General features: G+C 36.3%; 1 protein-coding gene across 1 annotated transcript; it reads left to right on the top strand.

The window, feature by feature from the left end:
* The first annotated feature begins 10,605 nt into the window (after nt 1–10,605).
* LOC109011244 (protein FD-like) lies at nt 10,606–12,372 on the top strand. The gene is made up of 4 exons (XM_018992359.2): nt 10,606–11,352; nt 11,535–11,612; nt 11,747–11,821; nt 11,968–12,372. Exons 1-3 carry the CDS (start codon nt 10,819–10,821, stop codon nt 11,816–11,818), a joined length of 684 nt encoding a protein of 227 aa, XP_018847904.1. The 5' UTR covers nt 10,606–10,818; the 3' UTR covers nt 11,819–11,821; nt 11,968–12,372.
* The last annotated feature ends 3,106 nt before the right edge of the window (nt 12,373–15,478 follow it).

The raw sequence follows: 15,478 nt of genomic DNA, 5'->3' as shown, positions 1-15,478 counted from the left end.
GATCTTAAATGTACGTTTTTTTTTTTTTTTTTAGGAAATTTGCGAAGGTTTTGTTGGATGATAGCATAGTCTGAAATGCTGCATGGAAGATTAGAAGATCTTTTTTATTTTTATTTTTTTAAGTTGTGCTCTGCATTAGTCTTGGATCTTTGTTTCGGGCTGCAATATTAGTGTTTATTTAGGCCTGGTTTGGATAATAAAATCATTCTAACTCATTTCATCTCATTTTATCTTATATCTCTTAATATTCAAACATCACAAATATAAATACTTTTCAATTTCAAATCTTAAATTTTTTCATTTAATAATTACCTAATCATTATAACTTTTCTTAACTTCCAAGCAAAATATAACAAACAATTCAATTCTTTTAAATTTCAAAATAAAAATAATATAAAAAATTATATTTTAATTTTTGAATATTTTATTCAACTTTGTTACTTTTTTTAAAATTTCATAAAATATATTAATTTAAATAATTTTATTACTATTTATAAATCATTACAAATCATCTCCATATCCAAACAGCGTTTAGAATATTGCAAGTTTCAGGCATAATTTGTATGCCTGCTTTTATCTGTCAAAGCTTGTTTAGTATTTTTTTCATCTACGGTGTAAATTACTACACAACACCCACAGTATTAATCTACGGTGTTAGATTTCTAAATAGATTTTCTTCTGTTACTGTGTTGGCCTTTTGTAGAAGCAAGAAGTTTACCTTTGAAGTGCCTTTGTATTGGAGTTGCATTGCATTGTATGATTTCGAGTGCCTTTGTAAAAGAGTCTACGTTTTGACTAATTAATATATAGGTGTCCCTATGAGTTGTCTTAAGGCATGTTTGGACACAGTGTCTCATAATTTTGTAAACAGTAGTTAATAGTTTGAGTCTACCTGCTCTTATCTACGTTGCGATCAATCCCACCAGCTGAACGAATCTTCATGTCCTCCCAAAGCTTTCCTCTATATTGAAACAATTCCCACCTACAAGCCTCTCCTGTTATAAATCCCCTTCCCAAGACTTATGATGCAGGCCATGCAACTTTCATTAATAACTTAAAAAAATTAGAAATTTTAAAACAAAAATTATGTTTTTTTAAAAAATATTCAGTCACAAAACATTATCCGAGCAGCTCGAGTCCAATCCGTACAGATAACCATCTGAAATCACCCGAATTTTCGAGTGTTGTCTTCACCCTCCTCTATATCGAGGTAGAATTTACTATTTAGTCAGGAATAATTTCTTTTGAATAATAAAATTAACTCAAAAATAATTACTTTTCAGATAAAATAATTAAGTTCATGGCAACCATACTCGGAAGTAGCTGGTACTTGTCGTTCTGTGAATACAGGCTACAGCTGTATGGCTCATTCGCTATCTGATAAGACTTTTACAGGACCCCTAGTGCTCGATTGTGACTGTTGAAAAGATGAAGAAGTTGGTTGTATTTATGGTGGGATTTTTTTTTTTTTTGAATGCTCATCTCATTAATAAATCGAAGTTACAAATATGACTTATCGATACAAGAAATTTTAATACACAGAAAATTCAGTTATAAACCAACTAACTCAACAAATCTATAACTTCCCCACACACAAATACATTTACTGTGGACATTATCTTAACTTCTAATCAAACTTTCTCGAAATAGAGAAAAAGCTCTGTAAAAACAGAACTTAAAAGTCCTATCTATCCTCCCAGGAAAGAAGAGTACGGGACACTGCTATGGACATTAAATCCAAAGCCTATTCCTATTTTATTAAAACTAAACTAACCAACAACTATAAAAAACCACATTAACAACTACAAGACCACAAGCTCTGGTGAGACCTCAGACGACACGCCCACCGCAAGCATCTTCATTTCGAGCTCTGGTAGAACGAGCACCTAGCGTACATACAGACCACAACAGCCCGACCGTATAACTACTAGCCGTAGCATCGCCCAACACTCTCGAAAGCCTTGCCCCGGATTACGTCCGATCTAAAAGCCCAAATCTCACTCGGGTCAACAAAAGCAACACCAACATAAGAAACAAGACAAACTACAAAAACTGAAAAGGACAACAATCATAGAAACGAAACAAAAGACAATACAAAAAAAAAACGGATAAACAGTTCACATTGATCGACATTGTTTCGTGCAGAACTGTTCACGCTGGGAGGGAAGCCGACGGTCAGACTTGGAAGACCCGAAGCCAGCGGTTCCACAGCAACCGAGCGTGGTGTCGGTAGAGGGTTCCTCGGTGGCGCGTGGCCTCCACGCGCCAACGCTGTCCGGATTTTTGTCCCGCGCGTGCGGTCTACGCGCCACTCCGATGGACGCCGGATTTGGAGGTTTTGAAGATCGGCGGCTGGGCGTCATACCGGTGGAGCGCGTGAAGAGAACTGGTGGCCGGAAAGGCTCGAACGGCTATCCTCCCTTATTCGGCCAAAGAACAAAAAAAGAAACTAAAAACACTACACAGAGGTTAAAACTAGACAGAGAAGAGGGAGAGGACAAGGGGAGGGGGCGAGGAGCCGAAGCTCCCACCCCCTTTCAGCAGATCTGGAGGTTTTGGACGGGGTTTTTCGTTCGGGGGTTTTCGTTCGGAGAGGGGGTATGGTGGGATTTATTGTGTGAGGAGGCCGGCCGCCGTTGTGGATATATTTTCTCTCCCGAAGTCTACCACTTAGAGCATTCTCGTTCAATTGGTAAAATGAAAATTTAAATTTTTAGTTAATATTATGTGAATTTTTATTTATTTATTTTATTTAAATTTAATTTTTTTAAATTAAATATTTATTCTTTATGTATTAATAAATTATTATTAATTTAATTTATTTTTATCATATTTTATAATTCTATCAATTAAATGTTAATAATAATTATGTTTTAATTAAATTAATATTAATATTAATATTTATCACATTTATTAAATATTAATATTAATAATAATTATATTCTAATTAATATTAATTAATTTATTTATTTTTATCATATTTCATATTTAATAATAATAAATCAAACTAAATTTCTTAATTACAAAAAATACCTATATATTTGATGAGAGGAGTGAAACATAAATATTATAGTATTTGGCTAAGTTACTCTACACCTACATGTTTGGTGAGTTACTATAGTTAATGTCTAAATTTATATAGACACGCCCAATTCAACATAGGATATTTTAAGTATCTGTTAGCTAAATTTGATTAAAGTTAAATTTTAACCAAGTCAATAAGATTACTCTTAAAATCATTGAAAAGTTAAAAGATTTGGACAGGGAATAGTTATAGTATTATCTTCCTCAGACTCCTATTCTATTTATGTTGCATTAAAAAGTTATTATTCTTAAATTCTTAAATTTATTATTTTAAAAAATTTAATAATTTATGAGTAAAGTCCTCTTAGCATCATATTCAATAAAGAAAGTTTATTTATAAATTTGTGTGGAGAATACATTCTATGTATGGTTGACTTAGCATGACTTGATTTTTAAAAAAAGTTTTAAAATTAAATTTCTTACAAATGGAATAGTGTCATTTAAACAGTATGTAGGGTGTCATTCACACGCAGGGTTGTAAATAAACTAATTTTTTCGATAGCTTATTCGGTATTCGTTTGGTTAAACTCAAATCGAATTCGATTTGTGAAAAAAAAAATTCAATTGTGAAAAAAGATACTTGCTTGATTAGTAAATAATACATATCTGATTAAAGTTAACTCGATTCAATTAAAGTTCGTTAAAGTTTGCTCGTTTATGTGTGAATCGACTCGTTAGCACGATTTGATTAAAACCCATTCATATATTGATATATATATATATATATATATGAGTTATGTTATATATAGTCAATTTTGTGTACTTATTCATAAAACCAACGTGTTTTCATTTCCAGCTTACATATAATTTTAAACTTTTAGTTTTGATCTAATTAGTCTTATCAATATAGAAAATAGGTTGGCTTTACGTAGAATCTGATAGTTGGCTTTATTTGTGATGAGTTTAATATTAAACTCAAATAATTAAAGAAAATTGGTTAATAACATAGATATATCGGCCGGGAACGTAGTTGGCTTTTGAATACCCTGCTCTTGGCAGTGAACAAATATATACAAGGGAAAAGATGGTGCATGAAGCAACTTTAATTAAAGGGGTTGGCACAGGCTAGGTTGGTTTCTATTTAGGGTTGAACTTTAAACAACAGACACATATATGAATTATGATTTAGTATTAAAACCTTGTACCTATATCCTTAAAAAAAATACTATAGACATAAATGAGTTCTACAAAGAGATCTCACACACTGATGTGGTATACTGTTTGCCACGTCTCCACTTTTTTTTTTTTTTTCTTTTTCTTTCTCCCCTCTCCTGCGTTGCCAACTCTGCCCTCTCTCCGCACCGGCTATGTTGGTTGAAGACTACCTGAGGGTGGGCAGAAGACACCGATGATTCAAGTGGCACCGCCGGCATGGAGCTCACGATAGCTCGCCGTGTACGTTGGTAGCTGGGGACCATATTTCACACACTGTGTGCGTGGTCGAACTGCAATCCACTAGGTGGTTGGGGTGGCGGGATTTGAGCCGATTAATTGCCTTTTGGCTGTCTGTGGTAGTCGAGAACCACCTCAGGAAGGCAGACAACACTGACGAGAAGGGAAATGGGGGAGAAAGAGAGGGAAAGGGGGAGGAGGGGAGGCACGGGGAGAGGAGAGAGGAGCGAGAGAAGAAGAAGAAGAAGAAGAAGTGGCATACTGCGCCACATCAATGTGTGAGATCTATTTGTATCTCTGGCAACCCTCTATTCTTAAACAACGTTGACAACTCTGATGGTAAGATTGTTATCCACCAATTCCGATATATCAAACTCAGTTTATCTCAACAAAGGGTAGTACTAGCGTGCCGCTAGCACAAATCATCATTTTCATTTTTTTCTTTTTATAGTTTTTAATATTTTTAAAAATTAAAAATATATCAATATATTAAAAATTATTTTTTTAATCATTTAAAAAATAAATTTAAATACATAAACCATCAAAATAAAAATGCAAAGTCTGACAACATACTGATATTTTTCTTTCAACAAAAGTCGACTTTGCATAATTTATAGGAGTCACAAACATTAAAAACTCCAAACAGAAATATGCATTTTGGGGACAAATGTTAGATTCCGAGTGGCCCCAGCGTTTTAAAACGGTAGATGCAGCAGACATTCAAGTTTTGGAAGTTGTATTGAATGGCATAAATAGGACAGATTCTGGTTTCTTAAGTCTCTCCCGATGTGTGAACGTAATGATTTAAGATTCCTTCATCTCTTTCAATCCGTTTCATTTCTGTGTCTGTCTTTCACACTCCATCTCTCTACAGATGACGAATCACACAACAGTGCTCAATCACTGTTACGGAAATTTTACCTTTGACAGGCACCTGCTTTTGCCAGTCTTGAATTCTGCCCAAAACACAACAAAAAACAAAACAAAACACAAAAAAAAGAAAAAATCATAGGACGTAGGATGATGGCATTTGTATAGCCGAGATTTGATCCTCGTCAACGGATTCGCGCTCCATGCAACAGACGGTAGAAATATGTTCATGTTATTGTTGCCTTCCATTACATTGGCACAAAAATCATAAACACCCCTCCCCACTTTGACAAGAATAATGCTCTTGGATTGGAAAAAAAGTATTTTTGTTTTTATTTTTATTTTTTTAAGCATTGGAAAAAAAGTGTTTTTGTTTTATTTTTTTAAGCATTATTTTAAACATTCTTAACTATTAAAAAAATAAAAAAAATAAAATTTACTAATAGTCATTTTCTTAATTATTAAAAAAATAAAAATATATGAATGAATAATTTAATGGACATATTTAAAAGTCGAGAAAATTTTGGTTGACTACTTCTTTGATTTTGGTGTATTTAAATTTAAAAACTAATATTTTATTATAGATAATCTTAATCAATTATCTTTCTTTAAATAGCCTATTGTTAGTAAATGAGTTAAGCCTTGCTGGGGAGTCTTTCTCAGCTTTGGGAAATCTACCTGAAGAAATACAATATCTGATGAAAGCATTTACAGAATGTCAAGTGCAACATGTTAATAGGATGGGTAAGGAGGCAGCACATTGGTTGGCTAGACATGCATGAAATGTAGAGAATGTTGAGATGTGGTGGGAAAATGTTCCAAATTTTGTTTTACAAGCCATTTGGCTTGATAAGAACAATTTGTAATGCATTTTGACGAAATGAAATTATGTTTTCCTATATAAAAAATATCACTCTTTGATAGATAGTTTGTTTTCCTATCTTCTTGTTAAGGTTGTGTTTTGTATATCTGGACTAAGTTTCAGCAACTCGGACCGGAATGTTTCTACCTACAACCACAAAGACAAAGGTGGGTTCGGTGGTGGTCTGGGGAGCCTCCTATACTAAAGTAAGTACTTTGTTTGGAAGAAATGTAGGAGAATAATAGAGTTCAGAAAGATTCATGCGTACCTAGAGCATGGCTATTATACAAGGTTTCGGGGGACATTCTCGTACCTTGTGTCAGGGGTCTGCATCACGCCCACAGTTGCCTCAATCATGGCGTCTAAGGCAACGCCATTAATGCAGCGTGGCTTCTTCGGTGGCTTCTTGAAGGTAGACAATTGGAATGGTCAATTCTTATTCCCCTTTTCAGAGAATGGAGGGTTACTCGTGCTTTCTATTCAATTGAAGACGTAGATCTTTTAATGCTAGGTGTCGCAGACGAGTGTCAGGGTCGGTGCGTCCTATTTGTCCCCGTCGACTTGTTCCCCGAGCGATGCATTCCCTTTTTGCTAACATAGTTTGTGGGCCAAGCTCTTTTGGTAATTCCTGGGTCGTGGGAGGGTAGGACCTAGTCCTAGATGAGCCTCAATATCTAGCCCAGACCCAATTGCTAGGAGGGGAATATCCCTTTCGGTTATCCCACCAATTCTTACTAAACGTGTTCGGTGGGAATTCTTTTATTTCTGTGGACGTTTTAGCAGCATGTCTCTGACAAGTTGATGTGCACTTAAGTGCGCCTATTTGGCTTCCATCGTCTGGGTAACAGCTGGTGATTTCCCTCCTATGTTGCTTCGTGCAGTTCGTATTGAGGGATCTTCGCCCAGCTATTCTCCCTCTCGCAGTGTGTGTCAGTTCGTTGTGTGGAATTTCAATCGACACGGGCGTCTATTTAAGCTCAACCCCTTCCCATTCTTGGTCCATTTGCTTTCACTCTCTTTTAGAGCCTTCGAATGTTTTCTTGGTCTCTTGCTGCCTTGCCTCCTTCTCCTCTCTCTTTCCCTCTCAGCTTGCTTTTGTTACTTACTTCCAGTATTTTCGATGGTTTCAACTTGAGGCGGGAGGATACATCGGCACTTTTGAGGTCACTGAAGGCCAATTTTGAAGTCTTAGACTTCATCATTTTCGAGCTTCTTGAGGCCTGTGAAGGAGCCATAGAATCTGAGGGTTACGCCTCGAAGGTGGTGTTATACCCTGACATGTTTACTAGTGAACTGCGGCTTTCTTTTTGTCAGTCGGTTCGCGACGTGCTGGCTACCTCATTCTGGCTCCTACACACCTCCACCCCAATGCATGGAGGGTTTCGGTATGTTACTACATTGTTTGGCGTCGGGCATTGGAGGAAGTCGACCTAGAGCAGCTGGACCTCACTGACCGGGAGTTCTTCCTAACCCATAGCCTTTTGAAGTAGAAAAGGAACACTTGCAATTTCTGGTTGCGCCAAGGGCACACAGTGGCCTGCTTGGAGTAGCAGTACAACAAGGTCAAAGGTTGGAACCGATGGTTCTTCTTCCTGTCCAATAAGGGATGGAAGTTTCCAGCCAAACAGACTACTTGGTAAGAGTTCCTCATATGCATCATGTGGGGGGTCGTGCCGGAGGACAGAGAGGTTCGGCCGACCACCAAGGAGAAGGAGAGTCGGCTAGAGATTGTCCAAGTCTAGGTAAAGTAGCGCCAGGAGGACGTTTATTCTGAGGCCTTATTGGAGGAGGCTAGTGTAAGGCGATACCTAGCTCCCTTTACGCACGCTCGTTTTGATGACTGTTGAACCCAGGATTTCAAACATCATATAATTATATATCTACATATAGATTTTGATGATAACAAACAAGTTCAAGCATAAATGAGTCTTAAGCTCAAATTGTACACATAATGGAGCTAAGCACATCAACGTATCAAGCATGAGCAAGAAAGGAAACAAATTTACAAATAAAGCTCTTAGAGTAAATTTTGTACATCTATTCAGAATTCAAAAAAGGATTAAGGTTCAAAAAGAATATTTTTCTCATAAAGCATCAAATTGCATTTTCCACATGTGCATGATATATTTGAAAATTAAATTTGAAATTTGAATTTTTGAAAGATGATTAATTGTCATATTTCATATGTGCATGACATAATAAAAAGTTTGAGTTTTAAAATTTTGAAAGATGATTGGTTGTCATCTCTCACTTGTACATGATAAATTTGAAAATTTTGAAAAGTAATTGATACTCTTTTTGACATATGCAAAATATAGTTGCTTTTGTTTGGAAATTTTGAAAAGTGATTTATACTCTTTTTGACATATGTAAAAAGTCAAAAAAATTGGTTTGAAATTTTTGAAAAGTGAATGATGTTTTTTACAATTGAAAAAAGAAAAACTTTTATTGGAAATCTTTGAAAAATGAGTGATACTCCTTTTTGACATTTGAATAGTTTGAAATTTGAAAATAAAAAAAGTCTCAGATATCTATAAGCTCTATTGAGATCTTCAAAATCACAACACTACACATTAACTACAAGCTTTACAATATTCATTCATCACTCTCTTCTCTAAGTATCGAGCCTTAACATTTGTTCATTTTGAGAGATATATAGTTTGCGCTGTACTATTTTTATTTCACTCATTGGTGAGTATTCTCTGATAATCAACGTACTATCAGCTCTTGTATTAGTAAAAGAGTGTGTATAACCCTTGTGCGTGTACTAGGAGTTCTACATAGGAAATAGTTGAATCACCATGTGTAAGGTGATTGTAAGTGTAGAAGGTGTTCTACACGGGTTCTTTGAAGTGGTATTGCTCAAAGGTAATATGTTTCTATCTCCACCTGAAGGATGTTGAATAGTGAGATTGGGGGATCCTCAAGGACTAGCTTGAGGTGAGAACTTAGGTAGTGGGCTGAATCTCGTTAAAATACTGAATTTGCTTCTCTTTTACCCTTACTCTTTATATCTACTGATACTTCGTATTTTATTCACATTTATATTGTTTATTTGACTTATATTTTCGGTCGGTCTGGTGCTGAGGGGGGCGGTACTCTGACACTCCCCCTCATGTCCTGAGGGAAATGCAGTCTGTGATGTTATGAGACTTTGTCCGGTTATAGGTGCAGTAGGCATGGCCTCTATTTTGGTTGTTAGCTTTCTCGGTGGCTAGTTTGCCTTTCTCTTGTACAAACATCATGACCTTGTTATACCGAGGTCCTAGGCCTTTTGGGGGGGGGGGGGGGGGGGGGGGCTCATCTGCCTCCCATCTTGCTGGACCCCCTTGGCCTTTTTGGGGGTTTTGGCTTTGCCCAACGCCTTGGCCTTTCAATTTGCCTGTTCCAACTCTGTCCCTATTTGGCCCCACCTCATATTGGAGTTCAATGTTGACTCACCTTAGAGCTTTATTTTCATGGCTAAGGTTCTCAATTTCTTATGCCATCTTTCTCATGCATTCTTCCATCTCTAAGAAACATCCTTCCATGTTAGTTGACGTTGCTTATTATTCGTAGGTTGCTTGTGAATGTGTAGTAGCCAGTATATAAAGGACACATTACGGCTATAGAGATCACACAGACAATTGTTAAGGTCGTGTTTTGTACACCTGGGCCAAGTTCTAGCTACCCGGGTCGGGATATTTCTACCTGCAACTGCAAAGATAAAGGTGGGCTTGGTGGTGGTCTAGAGAACCTTCGATGTTAAAGTCAGTACTTTGTCTGGGATAAATATAGGAGAATAACAAAGTTTAGAGAGATTCATTCGTATTTCAAGCATGGCTTTATATGAGGTTTAAAGGGACATTCCTGTACCATGTGTTAGGGGTTTCTGTCAAGCCCACAGTTGCCCCAGTCATGGTCTTTAATTATGCGTGGCATCTAAGATGGCCCATTAATACGGCGTGGCTCCCGGGTGGCGTTTCGACAGTAGGCAATCAGAATGGTCACTCTTGTTCCCCTCGTCAGAGAATAGACGGTTGCCTGTGCTTTCCATTCATTTGCCGCTTAAATATTTTAATGCTAGGTGTCCCAGCGAGTTTCAGGTTTAGTGTGTCCCATTTGGCTTGTTTTCCGTACAATGTATTCCATTTTTTCTAACACGATTCCGAGATAGGCCTCAAGTTGAATGCTGTGCTGTTAATTATCATTTTTTTAACATAATTAATTTTATCATTTTTTAACGTAGATTTCACCATTTCTAATCATAAATAGACGTGATGCAATTTAAATTGACAAGCATAAATATTTATAGTTACTCCCGAGTCTTAATTACTGTTAACTTATAAAATTAATAAAATTTAAAATAAAAAATACACCTAGTCAAAGACTCAAAGCAACAGACCTCAGACCAGGCTCCTGCATTCCACGTTGCAGCAACTCTCTCCAGTCTCTCTCTCTCTCTTTCTCTCAAAACCATGCGTACCTCAACAGGCGCAATATTCAACCATAATGGCAACAACTGAAACTCCATCTCACCCTTCAAATCCTTCTCCACAAGTAGAAGCTCTTGTCCCTCTCCTTTTACAGCTTCATCCCCGGTCATTGCAACCCCATCGGCCAGAAAATCCATGGAAGATGTTTGGAAAGATATCAGTTTGGCCTCTCTTCATGATCCCTCATACAACACCACCCTCTCCTCCACCGTCACCAACACCACCACCACCCACAAGCCTGCCTTTTGCGGTATGATCCTCCAAGACTTCTTGGCTCGACCTCTCGGCAAAGACCGACCCACGAGATTTGCATCATCATCAGGCACCGGCGATGGCCATTCATCCGCCTTGGAAACCACTTTGTTGGGTTCTCCGGCGCCACCTCCAGCCACCATTCTGAGCTTGAAATCCGGCTCTGATTTTGCATACCTTCAAAGCTCATGTACTCCTATTGGGCCAAACCCACGATTGCAAAGGCATGTCAGTTTCACTACACCTTCTTTTGTTTCCTCCTTTAACTCTGTGTTCGATGTGTCCGGCTCTTCTTTGGTACTCCCTTCTTGTTGCAAAAGAAGGGCTCAAGAAAATGATGATAATCCCGGCGATCGGAGAAATAAGCGCATGATCAAGAACAGAGAATCAGCCGCTCGCTCTAGAGCAAGGAAACAGGTTTCTGTACTCTCTTTGGAACATTTGAAACATTCTATGGTTGATTTTCATACTGATATATTGGTGTTAAGAACTTTACTATTTTTATTGCTGATGGATATGTTGATTTTCATGTTGACTGATGTGCTGCATGCTGGGATTTTGTTTCATACCATTTTGGATTTTTTTTTTTTTTTTTGTAGGCTTACACGAGTGAGTTGCAACTTGAAGTTGCCCGCTTACAGGAAGAGAATGCTAGGCTCAAAAGGCAGCAAAAGGAGGTCAAAACAAAGCGATATATTAGTTTTGCTTATATGGATTTGTAGAGCTGTTTCTCTGTTTCTAGTTCTCTACCCAATCAAGGAAATAGAATGTGTGATTAGTTAATTTATTTTTAGTATATTTGTGCTTTCAGCTTTGCGTTGCAGCCAATGCTCACTTTCAAAAAAAACATCGCATCTACAGAACCTCAACTGCTCCATTTTGAGAAGTAAGAATGCAATAGCCTTCTATTTTAGTATGATCTGATCCTATACCTTCTTTCATTTGAAGAACTAACCAAGCTCGTCAAATTTCTCTTGAAATATGCGTCAAATGATCAGTTTTTAATGTTTTTTATCAATGCATCTCCATCAGGTGACCGGAAAAAGAAGTGGGAAGAGAAGCAAATTAAGGTGCTTCTTTTCTTTCTTATATCTCGTTCCTCGAATCCTTGTCTTTTGTCCATACGCCAGGCTCCAGCTTTTTCTTGCCCAATGAGGACAGCTTGGTAGGGAAATATGTTTGCAGGGGAAGAAAAGAGACGGCAAGATTTGTTTGCCTAAAAATGTACAGTATAACGATGGGACTTACTTCCTAACAGCATAAAACCATCCTTTTCTTTTGTCCACTCTCATAGGACTTCCTTCTCCTGAGATTCGTGAATATCATCTGTGGCTGATCTTTTGATTGTGGCAGTCAGTCATGTGTTTTGACATTTTGTCTCTTTTTCGTTTTCCTCTTCTTTTTACTACTTTATATAATCTATTTCAGATTTTTATTTTTTTGTTATTTTATTTGAAGTATTTTTTTAACATTTTTAATTATTAAAAATAAATTAAAAAAATAAAAAGAATAGTAAATATGTTGGTAGGAAATAAAATCTTATCATATATTATTCGCTGGCTTAACGATTCCAAGCTAGATTTTCAGAGTGCACAATTACAGGTGTTTAAATATAAATATTTTTCATCCTTCAATTGAAATATTATATTTTAGATGACTTTTTTTTTTTTTTTTTAGCAATGTTAGATGTTGTATTAGTATAAATCTTGCATATTCGTTTTTAAAAAAGTGAGATTTATCATAAAAAAAAATTTTGATTTTTTCATGTAGATTTTCTACTTTTTTCATAAAAAAAAAAATAAATAAATAAGACTTACACGTACTAAGATCGCATAAATTAGTTTCCTTTTATATTAGCATCTATTAAATTACTTATCTTCCATCAATATATGCAATTGAGTGAGGAAAGTGAAAAACATTTTGAAAACGCCAAATCTTAATCGAAGTATAAGGCTTCGTTTGGATTGAGATAGCCTCTTAACTCATTTCATATACTCTAATCATCACAATTTTTTTAAGTTTTCATATAAAATATAATAAATAATTTAATTATTTTAAATCTTAAAATAAAAATAATATTAAAAAATAAAATTTTAATAAAATTTTATTTAACTTTTAACTTTTATCTTATTTCAACTCACTATCTAAATATTTTCTAAGTAAAAAATACAAAAAGACAACATGTTTTTCGTCCCTGAAATTCATATTATTATATTAAAAAAAAGACAATACTAGGGATCCCATCCTGCTGGAGCTTCCCGCTCCACTCTTTTTTTTTCTTAGTAATTAAAAAGATATTATTTAATAATATTGTGATTTTTTTTTAAATATTTAAAAGTGTTCAAAAAATGATATGAAAAAATATAAGTTTTTTTTTAAAGTGTTTTTATATTATTTTTTTAATATTTTTAAATATTTAAAAAAAATTTACAATATTATTAAACAATACATTTTTAATCAATAAATAAGAAAAACCAAAAAAGGAAATTGGAGCGGGAAGCTCGGATCCCAAGCATTTTCCATTAAAAAAAAAAGGTGGATTGTTTGTCTAACTAGCTATACTACTCACTACTACTACATCCCATTTATATAGGGTTCGGATTGTTTAATTCTACTAAGTGGACCCTACAATATTGCCCTCAAGGCCTCGTCCAGTCATGGATTTGTTGGGCCCTCGACGTTGTGAGTCAAACAATGGGGCCCAGAAATGCTCGAGGAACTTCGGAGCGGGCCCACGCACGTGAAGTTCGGCCCCATGCAATCACGCATCATCGCCTAAAATATAATTGGAAACCACCAATATAATTATGCAGGAAAAAGAATCTCAGGATTCTACATACTATGATAAATAGAACTTTTCAAACAAAATAAAAAATAAAAACTAAAAAAATTGTTCGCGTTATTAACTATACTATTTAACTTTTTCTTACAAATAAAAAACTTCGTACGCAGGTTGAGTGCATGCATATTGTAATAAATATTATGCATATATTTTCTTTCTTATATGAAGTTATATGTTATGGATGTTATTTTGCACGAAGCAATCTTGCCTCGCTTGAACCGCCAATAAAGAGTTTTACCTCGTTTGATTACGCAATTTAAATAATATTAGATGAGATGTTTTATTAAAAAATAAATAAAATATTATTATAATATAATTTTTATTTTGAAATTTAAAAAAATTAAATTTTTTATTATATTTTGTGTGAGAGTTTAGAAAAATTGTAATAATTATATGTGTTAGAGACTAAATTGACTAGATCTAGTCCTTTGAAAACCTATCACTAATAATAAGATAAGAGATAAAACTAAGAGATAGGACAGAGAAGAGAGATAAGGCAAAGAAGTTGGCTCAGACTCTAAAAAGGAAAATGATTTTCAAGGCAAATTAGACTCTATCACTCAGAGGAAGAAAACAAATCTCTATAAAAAGAGGAGATCTCTACAGATGAAGGACGAACTCTCCACATGCTGGGGGATGACTTCTCTACTCCTAGACTAAATTCTTCTATTGTATTGAGTAACATGTGAGGTCATGAGAGATTGTAAAATCATCAATCATAGTTGATTTTGTCTCTCAAACAACCCGTGGACGTAGGCTTTTATGCCAAACCACGGAAATTTCTGTATCTCTCTTTATTTACTTCTATTTACCTATTTGCTATTTATTTCATAGATAAATGCAAAAAGCATCGTATTGAAGCCCGAATCACTATCGTGGGCTGGGAATAATTCTTTCCTCCGTTCCTGCCTATTGTGCGAATTTAGGCATTAACAGTTAGAGTCATCTGTGGGATCGACTAATCTTCTACATCAAAATTGGGAGAAGGATGAATCATCGGCCATTGAGCTCGTCTCTAAATTAACATATAAGATTCCTCTTAACTTTTCATACATAATTATTTTTCATTATTATTTTGGATAATACTGTTACAGCAAGAAAATTTTGAGATTCATGGCATGCACTGTGCACCTGAGGGGAAGATGCAAGAACGTAAGGCACTCGCTGTGCATGCCATGCATGGTGGGTGTGACAGGGCATATAGTCATGCACCCAGCAACTCACGCTGGCGGGCATGAGAGCTCGCCCCCCTTTCCTCTACCTGGTGCAAGTCAGGGCTGGCTACCCCGTTGGATGTTTATACTGGGACGGCAATGCCTTCCGGTTGCCCTTCGCTGCATCACTGCATTTTTCATGCTGGGCAATGTGCGAGCACTGTGAGCACGTTGCAGTGCACCCTGGAAGTCCAGCCACCAGGTTGCTCACTAGCATCTTCTGTTGTTGGTGGAGTAATTCCCAATGACAACAATGCCCCTCGCCACTGATCGTCGCTGTTGTAGTGCATCGTGCACATTGTGCGTCGTGCAAACATTTTGAGCACGTTTCCGAGCACCCTGAGGGAAACAACTCGACCACAACCCAGCCCACCGTCTTCTTTTGTCGCTGGTATGATGGTTCCCAACCATGGTGACACCCCTCACCATCAGCTCTCGCCACCATCACCGAAGCTCGCTGTAGGAGCTGGTCGATACCAACACCACA

The sequence above is a fragment of the Juglans regia genome, chromosome 8, assembly GCF_001411555.2.
Source record: "Juglans regia cultivar Chandler chromosome 8, Walnut 2.0, whole genome shotgun sequence".
Lineage (NCBI taxonomy): Eukaryota > Viridiplantae > Streptophyta > Magnoliopsida > Fagales > Juglandaceae > Juglans > Juglans regia.
Note: the sequence above shows the minus strand (reverse complement) of the source record. Positions and strands in the feature narration are given on the sequence as shown.

Excerpts from the sequence above, each read along its gene's own strand:
- LOC109011244 (XM_018992359.2), top strand. The coding sequence starts at position 10,819 with ATGGAAGATGTTTGGAAAGATATCAGTTTGGCCTCTCTTCATGATCCC. Across the intron at positions 11,353-11,534 it reads GCTCTAGAGCAAGGAAACAG|GCTTACACGAGTGAGTTGCA; the intron begins GTTTCTGTACTC and ends TTTTTTTTGTAG. Across the intron at positions 11,613-11,746 it reads TCAAAAGGCAGCAAAAGGAG|CTTTGCGTTGCAGCCAATGC; the intron begins GTCAAAACAAAG and ends TTGTGCTTTCAG.